This window comes from Neovison vison, chromosome 5, assembly GCF_020171115.1.
Source record: "Neovison vison isolate M4711 chromosome 5, ASM_NN_V1, whole genome shotgun sequence".
NCBI lineage: Eukaryota > Metazoa > Chordata > Mammalia > Carnivora > Mustelidae > Neogale > Neogale vison.
This window is the reverse complement of record NC_058095.1, coordinates 12,444,334-12,462,694: the sequence shown is the minus strand read 5'-3', so window position 1 is coordinate 12,462,694 and position 18,361 is coordinate 12,444,334. Positions and strand designations below refer to the sequence as shown.

The window sequence follows — 18,361 nt, the reverse complement described above, 5'->3', positions numbered from 1 at the left end:
GGAGATATGCAGATGTACTAGGTTGTTATTAAGGGATATATCATGCGGGTATTAACACTTCAGAAGGACATGGGGAGGAGAGGGAGAGAGTCAAATAAAAAGTGAACACCAAAGAGTGCAGAGAAGCTAAACAAAATAAACAAAAATTCAATATAGAATAGGATTGGGATTATGTTTGTGTTGCATGTAAATTATGTTTGTGTATGATACATAGCAAAATATAAAAATTAGAGGAAAAATACCAGTATGTACTGTGTATGTTTAAATACCACTTCTTCTCTGACTGTAAAGAGTTCTGAGGAGACTCGAAATGACTTCGGAGAATGCCGTCCATCTCTAAGCCCCATGGATAAGGTAGCAAGAGAGATAGAAGCATTGTTCTTTGTGTTGTGTTTAGAAATAAGCACAGTGAGTAACAGTTGGCATTATGAAATACTACAAGTGAACATTTTGAGAGTAGGGTACACTGGAGATGTTAATCAGGAAAAATCTTAATTATCAACACATGATGATATCTGTCCCCTGACTAGTATAACAATTCTCTAAAAAATGGTTGTAACAATTAGGCATCTGAGTAAGTACAGTGATGATTATTTTAGAAACAACCTCTTCTGCAATTTGCTGTGGTGATTGTCGAGATGTAGAAAGTGGGAGGAAGCAAATACATCATGCGGTTGTGTGGCTTTGGAAATTGCTGGGCCGTGCACATGGTTGAAATCAGCAGTGTTTTTAAGCTTTTCTGCCTTACAGTTGACTCACTGTGTAGTCTCAGTAAATAAAGGCAGCCAATATTTCCAACTATGACATTTTCTGCTTCATGGAAAACTTGTAGTTTGTCGAGTTTTTCTCTGCATCAGAATAAATCTTTCTCTTTTTGCATATTTTATTCTTTTTGATATGATTGTGGTAGTTGATCAACATTAAAGCTTTGAAATGACATTAAAAGGAGTTCGTTGGTATTTTAAAATATGTAGCTGATGCCTGTTTAAATAACTTCAATACATTTTTTCCTTACAAATTCATTAATAGTTATTATGCCATTTTATTTTGGTATTGTATGGATTTCAGTATCAAATGTTAAAGTTTGCACCTGCAAAACTGCTAATCATAAAAATACCGTTCTGAATAAGAAATTTGCTCTTCTGTAAGAGTCAGTGTTGAATGCCTGAGTGAATAGACTGGTAAGCATTCCTTGTTTTCTTTAGAAAAAAAAAAAACCAACATTGGGGGGTAGGAAAAGAATAAATGAAACAAGATGGGATCAGGAGGGAGACAAACTATAAGAGACTCTTAATCTTACAAAACAAACTGAGGGTTGCTGGGGGGAGAGGGTAGGGAGAGGAGGGTGGGGTTATGGACATTGGGGAAGGTATGTGCTATGGGGAGTGCTGTGAAGTGTGTAAAACTGGCAATTCACAGACAGGTACCCCTGGGGCTAATAATACATTATATATTAATTTAAAAAATAAAAAAATTAAAAAAATACAAACAGCATCAACAAACTAACCCTTAATTCAAGGCTCGTGAGTATTTAGTTAAATAAAATGACAATGGTAATTGTCCTAAAACTTAACTAGTTATACTGTAAGTGGGATATTTTTAAACCCAAGGAAATTCTCTAATCCCAAGTGAGTACCTTCATCAGTTTTATTCGCTTGGAAAGAATGTCCAACGTCAGACCTATTCTTTGAAGCACATACTGCAGAGAAAATTAAGCCAAATGGACTTTCTAAATAAAATTTTGTAAGGTCTAAGTACAAATTTTAAGAAATTCTCTTAAAAATAGCCTGGAGGCATGTCCTGTAGAGAGGGAGGCGATCCATTTTCAGATCCTTTGCTTTGGCAGTAGGTTGTCCGTGGAATGTCTTGTCACACATGCCTTGTGTTCCCGTGGCATCGTCTCATTCTCTTGCTGGCTGTATGCTTCTTTTTCTAGAAGCGGGTGGTTTAGCCCTGAGGTGGTGGTTCAAGTAATTGATTGGAACTTCCGGTCCTTTTGCGCAGGGACTTGGTCAGAGGAGGTAAAGCTCTCCTCTTTCCACTTACCCCAACTGATTCTTTTAAGATATTTTTGAAGGGGCAAATGTCTTAGACAGGTATGTTGGTTTCAAACCTAACTCCTTTTACATCAGAGAATCGATAGATGAAAACACGTTGAACAATAGCTGATCTTAGAAATAGCGTAAAAGTCCTCAAGTTTCTTATGCATTGCTTTCAGCAGGGCTTCTTTGCCAACTCTCCTTAATGGCTCCGTCTTCTTACTTGACATCAAAAGTTCTATAATTTAGGCTCAGTTTTTCATTTGTCTAAATTTTAAAACTTAACTTAAACATATACATACTTGTGTACTTATATGTCTGCATAAGTATTGTGCACAAAGAATACAAGTGGGACTACAAAGTTTAATTATTTTATTCAGCAAACGTGATGAGAAAAGCCCCTAAAACTTATTTTTCAGGTCCAGGAAAGAAGGAAAGAAAGTACAGTGCAAACCAACTGTGGGCCATGTTGAATACAAAGTGTTACAAGGTATACTGAGGAAGGAAAAGTTGCTGTTTTCTGGGAAGCCTGAGGAAGCTTTCATGGAGGGAATGACGTTTGAGCCATGAGATGTGAAAAGGCAAAGAAGACATGAAGCAGGAAGCCAGAGTGTGTGTTTAGCTGCAGCTTGTAGACCTCCTGGCTCCTGGTACAGGGAAAAGAAAAGAAGAGGGGGTGTGGTAAAGTGACACATGTATGTTGTTGCCAAGTCAAGGCCCAGGGAGCTACTGAAGTTTCCACCTGGCCTTGAATATCGTGACTTGGAGATGTTAAGGGTCAGGGACAAGGGGGAGTAAAGATAAGGGAGTTATTTATATGGAGTGACTATTATTTTGTATCCAATGTTGAATTGTACTAGAACAACCAACAGGAGTTACCTAGGAGGTGGTGGAAAATAGGAAAGACCTGAGTCCTGGAGATGGAAGGTTGTGACTCACCTGCATGGGAGATTAGAGCTCAATCTGGATAAAATCTCCAAAGGCAGAACGTGTACAGGAATATACTTGTCAGGATATAAAATCAATGCACAGAAATCAGTTGCATTTCTATATACCAACCTCTATCAAAATACAATCAATTTTTTTTTCAAAGAAATGGAACAAATAATCCTAAGATTTATATGGGACCAGAAAAGACCTCGAATAGCCAGAGGAATGTTGAAAAAGAAAGCCAAAGTTGGTGGCATCACAATTCCACACTTCAAGCTGTACTACAAAGCTGTCATCATCAAGACAGTATGGTACTGGGGCACCTGGGTGGCTCAGTGGGTTAAGCCTCTGCGTTTTAGCTCAGGTCATGACCTCATGGAATCGAGCCCCACATCAGGCTCTCCTCAACAGGGAGCCTGCTTCCCCCCCAACCACGCCTGCCTCTCTGCCTACTTGTGATCTCTGTCCAAAAAAAAAAAAAAAAAAAGACAGTATGGTACTGGCATGAAAACAGACACATAGATCAATGGAACAGAATAGAGAGCCCAGAATAGACCCTCAACTCTATGGTCAACTAATCTTTGACAAAGCAGGAAAGAATGTCCAATGGGGAAAAGACAGTCTCTTCAACAAATGGTGTTGGGAAAATTGGACAGCCACATGCAGAAAAATGAAACTGGACCATTTCCTTATACCACACACAAAAATAGACTCAAAATGCATGAAAGACCTCCATGTGAGAAAGTAATCCATCAAAATCCTTGAGGAGAACACAGGCAGCAACCTCTTTGACTTCAACCACAGCAACTTCTTCCTAGAAACATCGCCAAAGGCAAGAAAGCAAGGCCAAAAATGAACTATTGGGACTTCATCAAGATCAAAAGCTTTTACACAGCAAAGGAAACAGTTAACAAAACCAAAAGACAACTGACAGAATGGGAGAAGATATTTGCAAGCAACATATCAGATAAAGGGCTAGTATCCAAAATCTATAAAGAACTTACCAAACTCATCACCCAAAGAACAAATACTCCAATCAAGAAATGGGTAGAGGACACAAACAGACATTTCTGCAGAGAAGACATCCGGATGGCCAACAGACACATGAAAAAGTGCTCCACATCGCTCAGCATCAGGGAAATACAAATCCAACCACAGTGAGATACCACCTCACACCAGTCATAATGACTAAAATTAACAAGTCAGGAAATGACAGATGCTGGCGAGGATGTGGAGAAAGGGGAACCCTCTACACTGTTGGTGGGAATGCAAGCTGGTGCAGCCACTTTGGAAAACAACATGGAGGTTCCTCAGAAAGTTGAAAATAGAGCTACCCTTCGACCCAGCCATCACAATACTGGGTACTTACCCTAAAGATACAAATGTAGTGATCTGAAGGGGCACGTGCACCTGAATGTTGGTAGCAGCATTGGCTAATGTCCACAATAGCCAAACTATGGAAGGAACCTAAGTGTCCATCGACAGATGAATGGATAAAGAAGATGTGGTATATATATACAATGGAATACTATGCAGCCATCAAAAGAAATGAAATCTTGCCATTTGTGATGACGTGGATGGAACTAGAGGGTATTACGCTGAACGAAATAAATCAACCAGAGAAAGACAATAATCATATGATCTCCCTGATATGAGGAAGTTGAGAGCAAAGTGGGGGGTTTTGGGGGTAGGGAAGGAAAAAATGAAACAAGATGGGATCAGGAGGGAGACAAACCACAAGAGACTCTTAATCTCACAAAACAAACTGAGGGTTGAGTGGGGGAGGGAGGTAGGGAGAGGGTGGTTGGGTTGTGGTCATTGGGGAGGGTATGTGCTATGGTGAGTGCTGTAAAGTGTGTAAACTTGGTGATTTGCAGCCCTGTACCCCTCAGGCTTATAATACATTATATGTTAATAAAATTTGAAAAAAATCACCAAAGGCAAGTGTTTCCCTATAGTGAAGGCAGCCACCGGGCTGACTAGAAGAATGGCGGAGACAGAGACTCTGAGGAGTGAGAGGAGAACCACAACAGCAGAGACAGAAGCTGAGGAAAACCCTGATCCTCCTGCAAATCACTGAAGACAAAGCATGGACTTTGCCCTTAGAATTGGTGATCAAAGGGCTTTCGGAGTAAGAATTACAATTATGTCACATTGTGACCTTTGAGATTGCAGTTTTAATGAAGAGTGGAAGACATTCTTAAAGGAAGGGAAGAAGTGGAAGTACAGAATGTAGAATATATGCACAATGAAAAGGTCATTAGTTAAAAAGGGGGAAAAAAGAAAAAATGAGTAATAGTTTGTGGGGGAAATCTCAGATATTGAAAGAACAATTTCTGCCAGTATCCTTCAAATGGGATTTTAAAAAATTAAATATTAATTTAATCTATTCAATATCGTGAGGAAGATGTGTGTAAAGTACTAAATGATCTAAAAAAGGTAGGAGCTCTTAATCTTAAAACATTAAAAGAAGTTTTTAGGGAACAGAAAATCATAGCATGTTTTAGAGTGTCAGTGACTTATGGGTTATGTGCCTGTCCCTCCTCTCTTCCCTAGTTATGCCAGTTTTTCTGTCCCAAGCAAACATTTCTCATTGAAACTGTAAGACTATTTAGAATGCATCTTGGTTTTTCTATTAGCAGAGGGAGGGAATCTCAAGCAGGCGACACTTTCACGGCACAGCCAGATCAGGGCTTGATCTCAGGACCTTGAGAACATGAGCTGGGACACAATCAAGAGTTGGGCACTGAACTAACCGAGCCACCCAGGCACCTCTTACTCTCCTAGTTAACCCTTAGCTTCATTTAGCTCGCGTTCATTAGCTGGACCCAGACTGCTGAGTATGAATCAGGCTTCATACTTCTATGACTGGGTGACTTTGAGCAGCTACCTCTTTGTGCTTTAGTTTTGCTGTTTGTAAAAAGGAGATGGTAAAAGTACCCACTCGCAGATGCCATTGTGAGAATGACATGAAATAATGAAGCAATCCATATAAATTTTTAGGATCAAAGCCTTGCAAGTTGTTTTATTTTTAATTTTTATTTTATGAACATAGAATGGATTATTTGCTTCAGGGGTACAGGTCTGTGACTCATCATCTTACGCAGTTCACAGCCCTCACCATAGCACATGCCCTCCCCAGTGTCCATCACCCCGTCACCCCATCCCTCCCACCCACACCCCCCAGCAACTCTCAGTTTGTTTCCTGAGATTAAGAGGCACTTATAGTTTGTCTCCCAACCCCAGACATTTTTTTAAAAAATATTTTATTTATTTATTTGACATAGAGAGAGAGAGAGAGATAGCAAGCAGGTATAGAGACAGAGAGGGGGGAAGCAGGCTCCCTGCTGAGCAGAGAGCCCGATGCGGGGCTCCATCCCAGGACCCTGGGATCATGACCTGAGCCGAAGGCAGAAGCTTTAACCCACTGAGCCATCCAGGCACCCCTCCCCCAGACATTTCTGCAGAACTTTGTAAGTTTTATGTAATCAGTCATGTATTTGTTGTTTTTCTGCTTCTGTAATTTTTTCTTTTCACTCCTTTCTGCCGCTGCTACTGAAATTGGTAACTACAGATGGTCCTTGACTTAAGTCAAGGTTTGACTCAATGGTTTGACTTAATGCTTTTTCGACTTTATGGTGGTGCTAAAGCGATACATATTCGGCAGAAACCATACTTCAGATTTTTAATTTAGCTCTTTTCTTGGGCTAGTGGTTTGCGGTGCGATCATCCCTTATGACGCTGGGCAGTAGTGTTCTGTTGCATGAATACGCCATAATTTGTTTATCCATTGGTCTTTTAATCACCCCTTTGGTTTGTTTTCAGTTTTGGCTGTTATGAATAAGGCTACCATGAAAATTAATGTACAGGTTTTTGGCGGACTTACGTTTTTCGTTCTCTTGGATAAAACTGCTAAACTGCTTTCCAAGTGGTTGTACACTTTTGTACTCCTATCAGCAATGCCTGAGAGTTCAAGTTGTTCCATATCCTCACCAGTACTTGATACTGTCAGTTAAAAAGTTATTTTAATTTGAACAGAGCTATAGACAGCAAAGAAATTGAATCAGTAATCAAAAGTCTCCCAACAAACAAAAGTCCAGGGAAGATGGCTTCCCAGGGGAATTCTACCAAACATTCTCTTTTTTTAATTTTTAAAAAATTTATTTGAGAGCAAGCGAGCATGGGAGCACAAGTGGGGAGGAGGAGTAGAGGGAGAGGGAGAAGCAGGAGCCCGCTGAGCAGGGAGCCCAACACAAGGCTCAGTCCCAGGACCCTGAGATCATGACCCGAGCAGAAGGAAGACACTTAACTGGCTGAACCACCCAGGTGCCAGTTTACCAAACATTTAAAGAAGAGTTAGGCTTATAACAAATCCAAAGAGGCAGAAGATCTGTACTCTGAAATCTATAGAGCACTTATGAAAGAAATTGAAGATAATACAAAGAAATGGAAAAATATCCCATGGTCATGGATTGGAAGAAGAAGTATTTTTAACATGTCTGTGCTACTCAAAGGAATCTTCACATTTAATGCAACCCCTTTCAAAACACCAGCAGCATTTTTCACAGAGCTAGAACAAATAATCCTAAAATTTGTATGGAACCACAAAAGACCCTGAATAGCCAAAGCAATCTTGAAAAAGAAGAGCAAAGCTGGAGGCATCACAATTTCAGACTTCAAACTGTGTTAGTATTACAAAGCTGTAGTTATCAAGACAGTATAGTGCAGAAAAACAGACATATAGATCAATGGAACAGAATAGAAAACCCAGAAGTGGATCCAGAATTATGGGGCCAACTAATCTTTGACAAAGCAGGAAAGAATACTAAATGGGAAAACATCTCTTCAACAAATGGTGTTGGGAAAACTGGACAGCCACATGCAGAAGAATGAAACTGGACTGATTTCCTACACCAGACACAAAAATAAATTCAAAATGGGTGAAAGACCTAAATGTGAGATAGGAAACCATCAAAATCCTAGAGGAGAACATAGGCATCAACTTTTTTTTTTTAAGTAGGCTCTACACCTAGTGTGGAGCCTACCATGCATGGGGCTTGAACTCACGACCCTGAGATCAAAGCATGAGCTGAGATCAAGAGTTTGACACTTAACTGACTCAGCCACCCAGGCACCCCAGACTGCAACCTCTTTGACCTTGGCCATAGCAACTTCTTACTAGACATGTCTCTGGAGGTGAGAAAAACAAAAATGAACTATTGGGATTTTATTAAGATAAAAACCTTGTGCACAGTGAAGGAAACAATCAACAAAATTAAGAGGCAGCCTATGGAATGGGAGAAGGTATTTGCCAATGATGTATCTGATAAAGCGTTAGTGTCCAAAATGTAAAGAATTTATCAAACCTAAATACCCCCAAAGTCCCCCAAAATGACAAATAATCAAAAAACAAATAATCCAGTTGCAGAAGATAGGAATGGGCATTTTCCCAAAGACACACAGATGGCTAACAGACATATGAAAAGATGCTCAACATTACTCATCATCAGGGGAATGCAAATAAAAACCATGATGAGATACTGCTTCACACTTCTCAGAATGGCTAAAATTAACAATGCGGGAAAAACAGATGTTGGTGAGAACTGGAAGAAAAGGGAACCCTTTTACACTATTGGTGGGAATGCAAACTGGTACAGCCAATCCAGAAAACAGTATGGAGGTTCCTCATAATGATAAAAATAGAACTATCCTACAACCCAGCAATTGCACTACTAGGTATTTACCCAAAGGATACAAAAGTACTGATTTGAAGGGACGCATGTACCCTGATGTTTATAGCAGCATATCAACAATATTCAAATTATGGAAAGACCCCAAAGTCCATCCACTGATGAATGACTATGTCACACACACACAGATACACACACATACATACACACACACACAAATATTACTCAGCCATCAAAAAGAGTGAAATCTTGCCATTTTCACCAACATGGATAGAGCTAGAATGTATTATGCTAAGGGAAATAAGTCAGTCAAAGAAAGACAAATATCCTATGATTTCACTCATATGTAGAACTTAAGAAAAAGAGATGAACGTAGGGGAAGTTGTAAAAAAAAGAGAGGGAGGAAAACCTTAGGAGACTCTTAATGGCAGAGAACAAACAGGATTGCTAAAGGGAGGTTGATGGGCTACGGGCTGGATGGGTGGTAGGGATTAGGAGAGCACTTGTGATGAGCACTGGGTGTTGTATGTAAGTGATGAATCACTAAATTTTACTCCTGAAACCAATATTACACTGTATGTTAACTAGAATTTAAATAAAAACTTTAAAAAAAAGATCTATTGATATACAATGCCAACTTAATTAAACTTTCTAAATAAAATTTCCAATACCCTTTTACAGGTTAAGAGTCCTGTAGGAAATAACTAACAATAAATAATCTAGTAACATAAAGATATAGATTTGTTTTATAAGCTTGGGTAAATATGAAAAAGTCATACTTTTAAAGACATATGTGTATGGTATGTGGAAGCAACAAAAACTAGATTATCTAAAATTCCAGAATGAGAACTATCTTGAAATAAACTGATACCAGTTGCCATTAAGAAAAATTATTTTAGCCCATTGAAGTTGTATCTCATTGTAGTTTTAAAAAATAATATTGGACTTTATTTTTTAGAACACTTTCAGGTTTAGAAAAATTAAGTCCCTATTATTACCATATTGTATCAGTATGATACAGTAGTTAGAACTGATGAACCAGTTTTGATAGGTTAGTATTAACTAAAGTCCATGAATCACTTGGATATCTCTTCTATATATATAACTATATATAGTTATATATATATATATATATATATATAGTTCTCTAGGTTTTGACAAATGTATAAGGTCACGTATCCACCATTATAGTATTGTATAGAATAGCATACCCTAAAAATCTTCCCTTCTTCATTTCTTCTTCTCTCCCTTCCTCCCCTGGTACCATTGATCTTTTTACTATCTCTCTAATTTTGCCTTTCCCAGAATGTCAGGAAGTTGTCCTTTCACATGAGATTGAAGACCAATCAGCTATATCAGGGTGGTATGGCCATAGACCAGATGGGTGGTATGGCCGTAGGCCAGATGGGTGGCCTTTCAGAAGGACTTCTAATTAGCAATGTGCATTAACGTTTCCTCCATGTCTTTTTCTGGCTTGATGTTGTGGTTGTTCAAATTTGTGTTTTCTGATGGCTAATGATAATATCTTTTCATATGCTTCTGGCCCATTTATATATCTTTTTATGTGAAGTATTTTTTTAATGCTATCACATTTTTTTTCATTTTTTATAAATATATATTTTTATCCCCAGGGATACAGATCTGTGAATCGCCAGGTTTACACACTTCACAGCACTCACCAAAGCACATACCCTCCCCAATGTCCATAACCCCACCCCCTTCTCCCAACCCCCCTCCCCCCAGCAACCCTCAGTTTGTTTTGTGAGATTAAGAGTCATTTATGGTTTGTCAATGCTATCACATTTTTTAAGGATTTATTTGTTTTAGAGAGAGAGAGAAAGCCCAGGGGTAGGGGCAGAGGGAGAGAGAGTCCCAAGCAGACTCTGCATTGCCGACAGAACTTGACAATGGGCTTTATCTCACAACCCTGAGATCATGACCTGAGCCGAAACCGAGTTGGGTGCCCAACTGACTAAGCCACCCAGCCGCTCCTCATGCTATTACATTTTAAAATAAATTTAATTTAAAGTAAAATAAAATTATTTTATTCAAAATAAATAAATTTAAAATAAAAGGTTGTTTGCCATTTTATTATTAAGTTGTAAGAGCTCTTTTTATATTCTGGACACAATTATATTTTATATTCTAGATACTTTTTATATTCTGGATACAAATTATATTTTTCAATTCTGCATACAAATGGGAATTTTGTTATTTGACAGATACATAAGTAGGAAGTCTTAATATTGCTAGGATGGGGACGCCTGGGTGGCTCAGTTGGTTAATATTGCTAGGATGAATTCCTATATCACTATAAAATATCCCTCTTATCTTTTCTTATAATTTCTTGGTTTGTGTGGCATATCTTTTCATGCTCTTCAATTTTTGTGTCTTTATGTTTAAAACAGATCAATTGTAGACAGCATATAATGGGGTCATTCTTTAACAATGTAGTCTGTCTCTGTCATTTATTAGAGTGGTTAGTTCATTTAAATTTAATGTAATTATTGATATAGCCGGTTGGTTTTCAATGTACTTTCTTGGTATTTGTTTCCACTGGTACCTTATTTTTTCCACTCCTTTGTTGTCCTATTTTCATTTATTCATTTAAAAACTATTGGGGTGGAGAGGGATGGGGTGGCTGGTTTAGGGACACTGGGGAGGGTATGTGCTATGGGGAACGCTGTGAATTGGGTCAGACTGATGGATCGCAGACCTGTGCCCCTGAAGCAAATAATGCATTCTATGTTAATAAAAAAAGTTATTTCATTTAAATTTTTCTATTGAATTCTTCGTTATATATGCTTTGATATATTTTTTTATTGGTCGTTCTAGGGCTAAACACGTGCTTCCTGCCCCTGTCAGAGTCTGTGCACGGTCAGTACAGAACCACCTCTTGCTAGACCGTCCCGCTCTGTTCTTCCTATGTGGCAAATCTAATAATTCAGAAACAGTATAATGCAGTTTAATCCTGATTCTCTGTGCTGTTGTTGACATAGTTCTACATACATTAAACCCCACCTTCCAGTGTTGTCAATTTTGCACTAAATAGTTGTTTTTTGAAGAAATTAGGAGAAGAGAAAACCGCTTTTCTGTATGTATCCACTTATCTACTCCTCCAGGTCCTCCTCTTTCTTTCAAATCTGGGTATGCATCTGGTATAATTTCCTTTCATCCTTAGGAATATCTGTTATGATTTCTTGTAGTGCAGTTCTACTGGTGACAACTCCTGTCAGCTTTCCTTTTATCTGGAGTGATTTTTTTTCTTTCCCTTTCAGCACATCTGAGACATTATTCCTTTGTCCTCTGGCCTCTATTGTTCCTCACAAGGAATGAGCAGTCATTCTTACCATTGTCCCCCTGTAGATCATGTCTCTTTTCTTCTGGCTGTTGTAAAAGTTTTCTCTTTATCTTTGGTTTTCAACAGTGTGACTGTAATGCGCCTAAATGTTTTCTCGTTCACAGAGCATCTTGGATCTCTAAGTTAGTATTTATTTTTCCTCAAACTTGGGAAGTTCTTGGCCATTATTTCTTTAACTCACTTCCCTCTTCAGGTATATTAGACTCTGGTTTTGTTCCACAGCTGCCTGAAGTTTTGTTCATTTTTCATTAATTCTTTAATTTTTTTTTCCTTCTCAGTCATTGGCTTAGATCATTTCTACTGGTGTGTCATCAAATTTATAGACACTTTCTTCTGCCATCCCAAAGGTATTGCTAAGCTTATCTAGGGATTTTTTTTTCCCTCTCAGTTGTTATAATTTTCTGGAATTTCTACTTGTTTCTTTTTATAATTCCATTATGCTGCTGAGATTCCTTATCTGTTCTCTTATTAAAATGAATACTTAAGTTTTTAAATATATTTTCCTTTAGTTCTTTGCAGTATTTATATTAACTGCTTTAAAGTCTTATGTGCCCAGTAGTTTCCTCTTGGGCCTTATTAGCTCCTTTTACTTATTTGTTCTTGCCGATAGACAACATTTTTCTTTTTTTTTTTCATGTTTATTAGTTTCTGTGTATAAGACATTGTCATTGTGGAGGATACACTTTGGAGACCTCTAGATTCTATGGTCTTCTGCCATACGATGCTGATTTTCATTGTTGTTCTTATGGGCTGTTCAAGTATTGGTCAGTTACCTCTAACTTGTGTAAACTTGTCTTTACATTCTATTAAGGCAAAAATGTGGAAAGCCAAAGATACTTCCCAAACTCCTCCAGCATGGTGGGATCTAATCTACAAGCTCTGTCTCTTCTGAAGATCTTGTAAAGGCTTGCTTTTAGACTTTACTGGGTAGGTTTAGGATAAGCCTGAAGTGTGGCTTTAGGTGGATGGGGAGGTCTTCCCAAGTTGTTAGGAAGCTGTCTTCAGTTTGCTTGGGCTGGGCCTTCAGTGTCTCACAGCACCGTGTCATCTGGTGTCTGTTGTATTTCCTACTTTAGAGCAGCCCAGCTGTGTTGTTTACCCAGTGCGTGCGCCCAGTGCCCAGATGCACACACATTCCCTCCCCATGCTCAAGGGCTGGCAGGGCTCCTGCTGGCAGTTCCCACGTTCCTGATGCCCTCTACTTAAGATTCCAGCTTCTTCAGCTGTCCTGAACTCTGACCTTTGTCTTCCCAGTTCAGTAGAGCTTTGGATGGTGCTTTTGCCCATGCAGAGAGCCAGAACGATAGTGGGACTCAGCTTAGGAGGATGGCAGTGTCACACTGCCTGTTTCCTAATACCTGGGAATGGTCACCTCCTGTATTTCATCCCATTTTGTGCTTATTAACACCGGGAGGTAGGTTTGGTACTAATCACTCCATTATAACCTGAAGTAGACCTCCATGGTTCTTCAGGTTGAAATTGATAGTATATATACTGAGCCCAGTTAAAGAAAACTTAAATGTTGTTTGGAATAGACTTACGGGAACAGGGGGTCAAACAAATTAGGAGTGCTGTATTCAGTCTTAATTTCAGTCTTTGTGTTAAATTAAGCAAGGTTGTTTACTCTCTTTCCATATGCATCTGGTGTATGTATATAGATGCGCATAGATGTATGCATATCTATATATCTGTATCTTGTGTCCTGTATTGTCTTTATATACTATACTAGTAAAATTGCTTCTGTATTCTAATCCTGATAATTTGTCATGAATCATGCCCCTGAGTACAGTCAGAAATATAGAACTATTTTTTTGGTGTAAAGGTAAGAGTTTCCAGAAAGAGATACTCCTTTATTATTATTATTTTAGGATGGCAGTAGAAAAACTATCTATTTAATAGTAACCTGATGATAACTTGTTGTTCTCTCTATTAACCAAGTTATCAAATGCTACATTGGCTATATTAGGACAAACCATCCTCTTCCTAATAAGATGGAATGAAAAAGGACACATCACATTAAGTTAATGTTGCCAAAATCTAGTAAATCTAATGATCAGGAAACATCCGACAAATCCAAACTGAGGGACATTCAGTGATTCGCATTAAAAATGTCAAGATCAAGAAACAAAAAGAAAGGCTGCCCTAGATTAAAGGAGCTGCAGTTGATATGTTACTTAAGGGCAATGTGTGATCCTGAATTGGATCTTGGAATGGGGAAAAAAAAAAAAACAAAAAACACCTACAAATGGCATTATTGTGATAACTGATAAAGCTTGACTATAGACTGTGCATTAAGTAATATTATTGTATTGTTACATTTTCTGATTTCGATAATGGCTGTGGTTACGGAAAATGGCACCTTTGTTTTTTAAGGAACTATACACTGAAGTTTTTAGGGACAAAGGAGCAGGATATCTCTAGCTTTCTCACAAAGGGTTCAGAAAGTAGTTTTATGTATGTCTCTAAGTAGATAGAGATATTAAAAATGATAAAGCACATCAGGCAAAATATAAACCATTTGTGAATCTGGGTAAAGGGATATGGGAGCTGCTTGTACTATATTGTAAGTTTTCTTTAAGTTTAATATTATACCAAAGTAAAAATTACAGCAAAAAAGTCAAATTTAGATATATCTCTGTGGTTGCAAGAACAGAGATCCATCGAGCTTCCCTGAAGTAAAAAGGAATCCAAAAAACCTTCGAATTCAAGCACGCTTACTGTCATGGACACTATTAGGGCCTGAGTTTGCTTACTTGACATTGAAGATACTGTATGGTTTCTAGTCTTTGCTATGTTGGTGTATGTGGTTTGCTCTCTTCTCTGTAATGGGTTCCTTTACTTTCTTTCAGTTGCTGCCCCTCTAGAACTTGTTTGTTCCTCAAAGTTGCTAACTTGCTGCCCTAGGTCACATAATCTTGAGAGAGAGCATCAGAACGATTATTCTCCAACTAATGGATTGGTTAAGCATGTGTCAGGTGTTTATTCCTAATCTGGTCAACCAAGATTGAAGTGGAACAGACGGGAGGAGGTGGTTTGGATTATGGCAACATAGTTCCATGGCATTTAGGGCTCCCCTCAGAAGCAAAGGGTATGACAGATTCTCTCAAAGGTGTTGGGGAAGGATACTGCAATGAACTGTCTCCCCCGTATCTGCCCAGCTTGCTTATACTGCTTTTTGAGTTTAATTACTTTTTTAAAGACTCCTATAATGCTTCTGTTAAGAATCTTCACACAGACTTGGATCACCCAGTCCCCTTTCTGCTAAAACGAATAAGTAACAAAGGGAGTTAGAGGCAAAAGAATGGAAACATTCACAGTCTCTTCCTTGTGTGTAGTAAGTGAATGTCTGCTTTCCTCTCAACCACTCATTGTTTAAAAAATCATGAGACTGTTCACTTTTGTTTGTGAAAGTTTTAAATTTCATTTTACTGTATTGACTTGATCATGCATGTTTCTCTTAAGTTCAGATTCATTACTTTTTTTGAAATAGCAATTGAAACATATAAAGTGTATTTCAGAAATTTTCAAGAGAGTATTTTGACAGGACATTTGTAATATTTTAAAAGAAAATTTTCCTGAAGGTTGTAAACTAATTTTTTTGTCCTGAGTATAGCTACTTAAACAATATCATTGAAAATAAGCTTCACAGCTCATTGAGGTAAGGGTAATTAATCTTAACTAGCACAAGATGAAATAGAATCTCAAAATGGTGACTTGCCCAAAGTCACAACAGTTAATGTAATGGGATTAGAATTCGAAATAGAAATGAGGTTTGTCAGACACCAATGTATATACTCTTTCAAAGGGTAAGGAATCAGGTGGTCAAACACGTTTACATTTGAGATAATTTCATATTAAAACACGTCACTATTATTCTTTTAATTCTGAGATATGCCCATTATTAACAAGGATTCGTTACATTTAGGCTGGCTTCACTCAGAACACTGGTACAGTAGGTGTTGGTTTGATAAGAATAGGAGTTATTAATGAATTCTAGAAAGGACATCAAGTTCCTTCCTTGAAGTAGTCAGGGTCTGCAATTCCAGGAGACAGAAAATCTGTTAAGAGAAATGTGAGATGATCAGTCATATTCCATGATTGTGGACGTCCACGGTCATATTTAGGGGCGCCTGGGTGGCTCAGTGGGTTAAAGCCTCTGCCTTCAACTCAGGTCATGATCCCGGGGTCCTGGGATCAAGCCCCACATCGGGCTCTCTGCTCAGCAGGAAGCCTGCTTCCTCCTCTCTCTCCGCCTGCCTCTCTGCCTACTTGTGATCTCTCTCTCTCTGTCAAATAAATAAATAAAATCTTTTAAAAAAGTGGTCATATTTAAGTATGTAGGTAAATAAGAATACTTTTAATGAGCACGTAAATGTGAGAAAAGAAAAAAGTAAAAAGGTTGAATAGAGGCTCAAAAATAGCAAACAAAGGCTAAACTACTAGTGAATTTAGCAAAATATCAATTTAAGATGACTTCTTTTGAGGGTGGAGTGGGGTGGGGATAAGTGCTAAATCTGTATTTAGTAGTCTCCATTTTGCCTGTGCAGTGAAATTCATTTGAAAATGAGCTTGGAAGTAATCAAAGAATGTAACCAACATGTTGGTAAGACGCTGTGATTGCTAGACCAGTGGCCGTAAGAAAAAAGTGGAAAATGATACTTTCACATCAGGAATTCTTTTAATTTAATTGTGAGCTTTTGCCAGAGGGAAAAGTATGTTAATAACACCTTCAAAATGTTTTTCTTGAAGTTGGACATAAAAACAAAAATGCTGGAAGCTAAATGTCATGAGGAGAAGCTTAAACTGCAGCAGAAACATGATGCCGACGTTCAGAAGGTAGGGTATCTGCCGGAATGTTCTAGGTCTTGTAACCATCAACCTTGCATCTACTTATTTATGTACTTAGAACAGTCTGGGCATAAATGGAATTCGCTAAATTAATAATTTGGCAAAAGTTGATCTTTAAACTTCATCTTCTGAACAAATATGTCCATGTAAGTATCCTGATGGTTTGCCTTGCCCTTTAGTTCTTCCTCTGTTTGAAGGCTGGCCTTCTCATAGTCCAGAATCCGCATGCTGTCATTACCTTTGTAAAAGCTGAAGTAAGACATCAGCTGTAGACACGAGTTTTTCTTTTAGTCTGATATTCTGTTGGCTTTCTGGAAATTAAAATTTTCTTTTTCATTGGCAAAGGAACTTTTGGGCTTAGTTCCGTTTGGTGTAGACCACACGCATCATTCACTAGCTCATTGGATTTATGCCTTTTAATGTTGCAGTTTCTTTTTTTTTAAAGAAAACTTATTTTTCTTTTTAATGGGCACAACACCAATAATAATTAATTTATAGTTATCCCACATGGAATTTGAATGATTAGTATATTTTAGTATTGATTTAAAAAGTTGAGTGATATTTTTATATATTTTAATACATGAAGGTTAATCTAAGTAGAAATTTGGCATTTCCTGTTTCACAGCAAAGCCTGATCCTGCTTCCCAAAACTGAGTGACAGAGGAGGTAGCAGGGACTTGAAGCCACGCATCACATACCCAAGCTTTCTTAAAAGCTGAAAATATATTAATATTTAGTCAGGTGTCTGTTTGGCTCATTTTCTTTCAAAGCAACAAGAAGGAAACCACTGATTGAAAATTAAAAGGAGAAAAATATATTGAATCCTTTCCCTTCTTTCTTCTTTCCCATTCACATTTTAAAGACCTGTATTACCTTCTGCTCTTACTAGAATTTTACCTTAGCTTAAATTGGTTAGATAAAAACAGTTCTCTATCACAAATATGTTAGAGATTTAGTAATGTAATTTTAATATAACATAATTATATATCCAAATGAAATAGAATATATTGATGTATAAGATAAGTATAAAAATATATTTGGAAAATCATGGTAATAGAGTTTGAAATAGGCTTCTTGGTATGTCCGTTACAAAAATCTATTCTAAGAAAAACATTTAATAATAAAATTCTTTCCAGGAATTTCTCTTTTAAAATAAATTCTGCATGAAAAAAGAAAGCAATGCAACTAGTTTGAAATGCCAGGTAAAATATAAATAAAATCCTTGACCTTATGCCAGATTTGGAAAGTATATTCATCAGCTTGTTGCTTAGATGGCATTTTCTAAGTGTCAGGCATTGGGGAGGAACAAAATTAGAGTGTTTTATTTTTTTGCATACATTCTTTTCCTTTTGTGCTTCTTTATGAACATTAGGATCAAATTAGCTCCTTTTCTTATTTACCAATCATTCTTAGAGGTGGAACTAAAACTGTGAAAGGTAAAGTAAAATGCTGGTAATAAAAGCACTAAGAAAAAGTTGGTTTGACTTCCAAAA

The 18,361-nt window shown here is 37.7% G+C and overlaps 1 protein-coding gene across 4 annotated transcripts in view; it reads left to right on the top strand.

Annotated features, from left to right (window-relative positions):
- Positions 1-18,361, top strand: part of CEP112 (centrosomal protein 112) — a 424,841-nt gene that overhangs the window by 66,276 nt on the left and 340,204 nt on the right. For all 4 annotated transcript variants that reach the window (XM_044247582.1, XM_044247581.1, XM_044247583.1 and 1 more), the window contains one exon: positions 16,770-16,856. In XM_044247582.1, the coding sequence (XP_044103517.1) occupies positions 16,770-16,856 (87 nt within the window). The remainder of the gene's footprint in view (positions 1-16,769; positions 16,857-18,361) is intronic.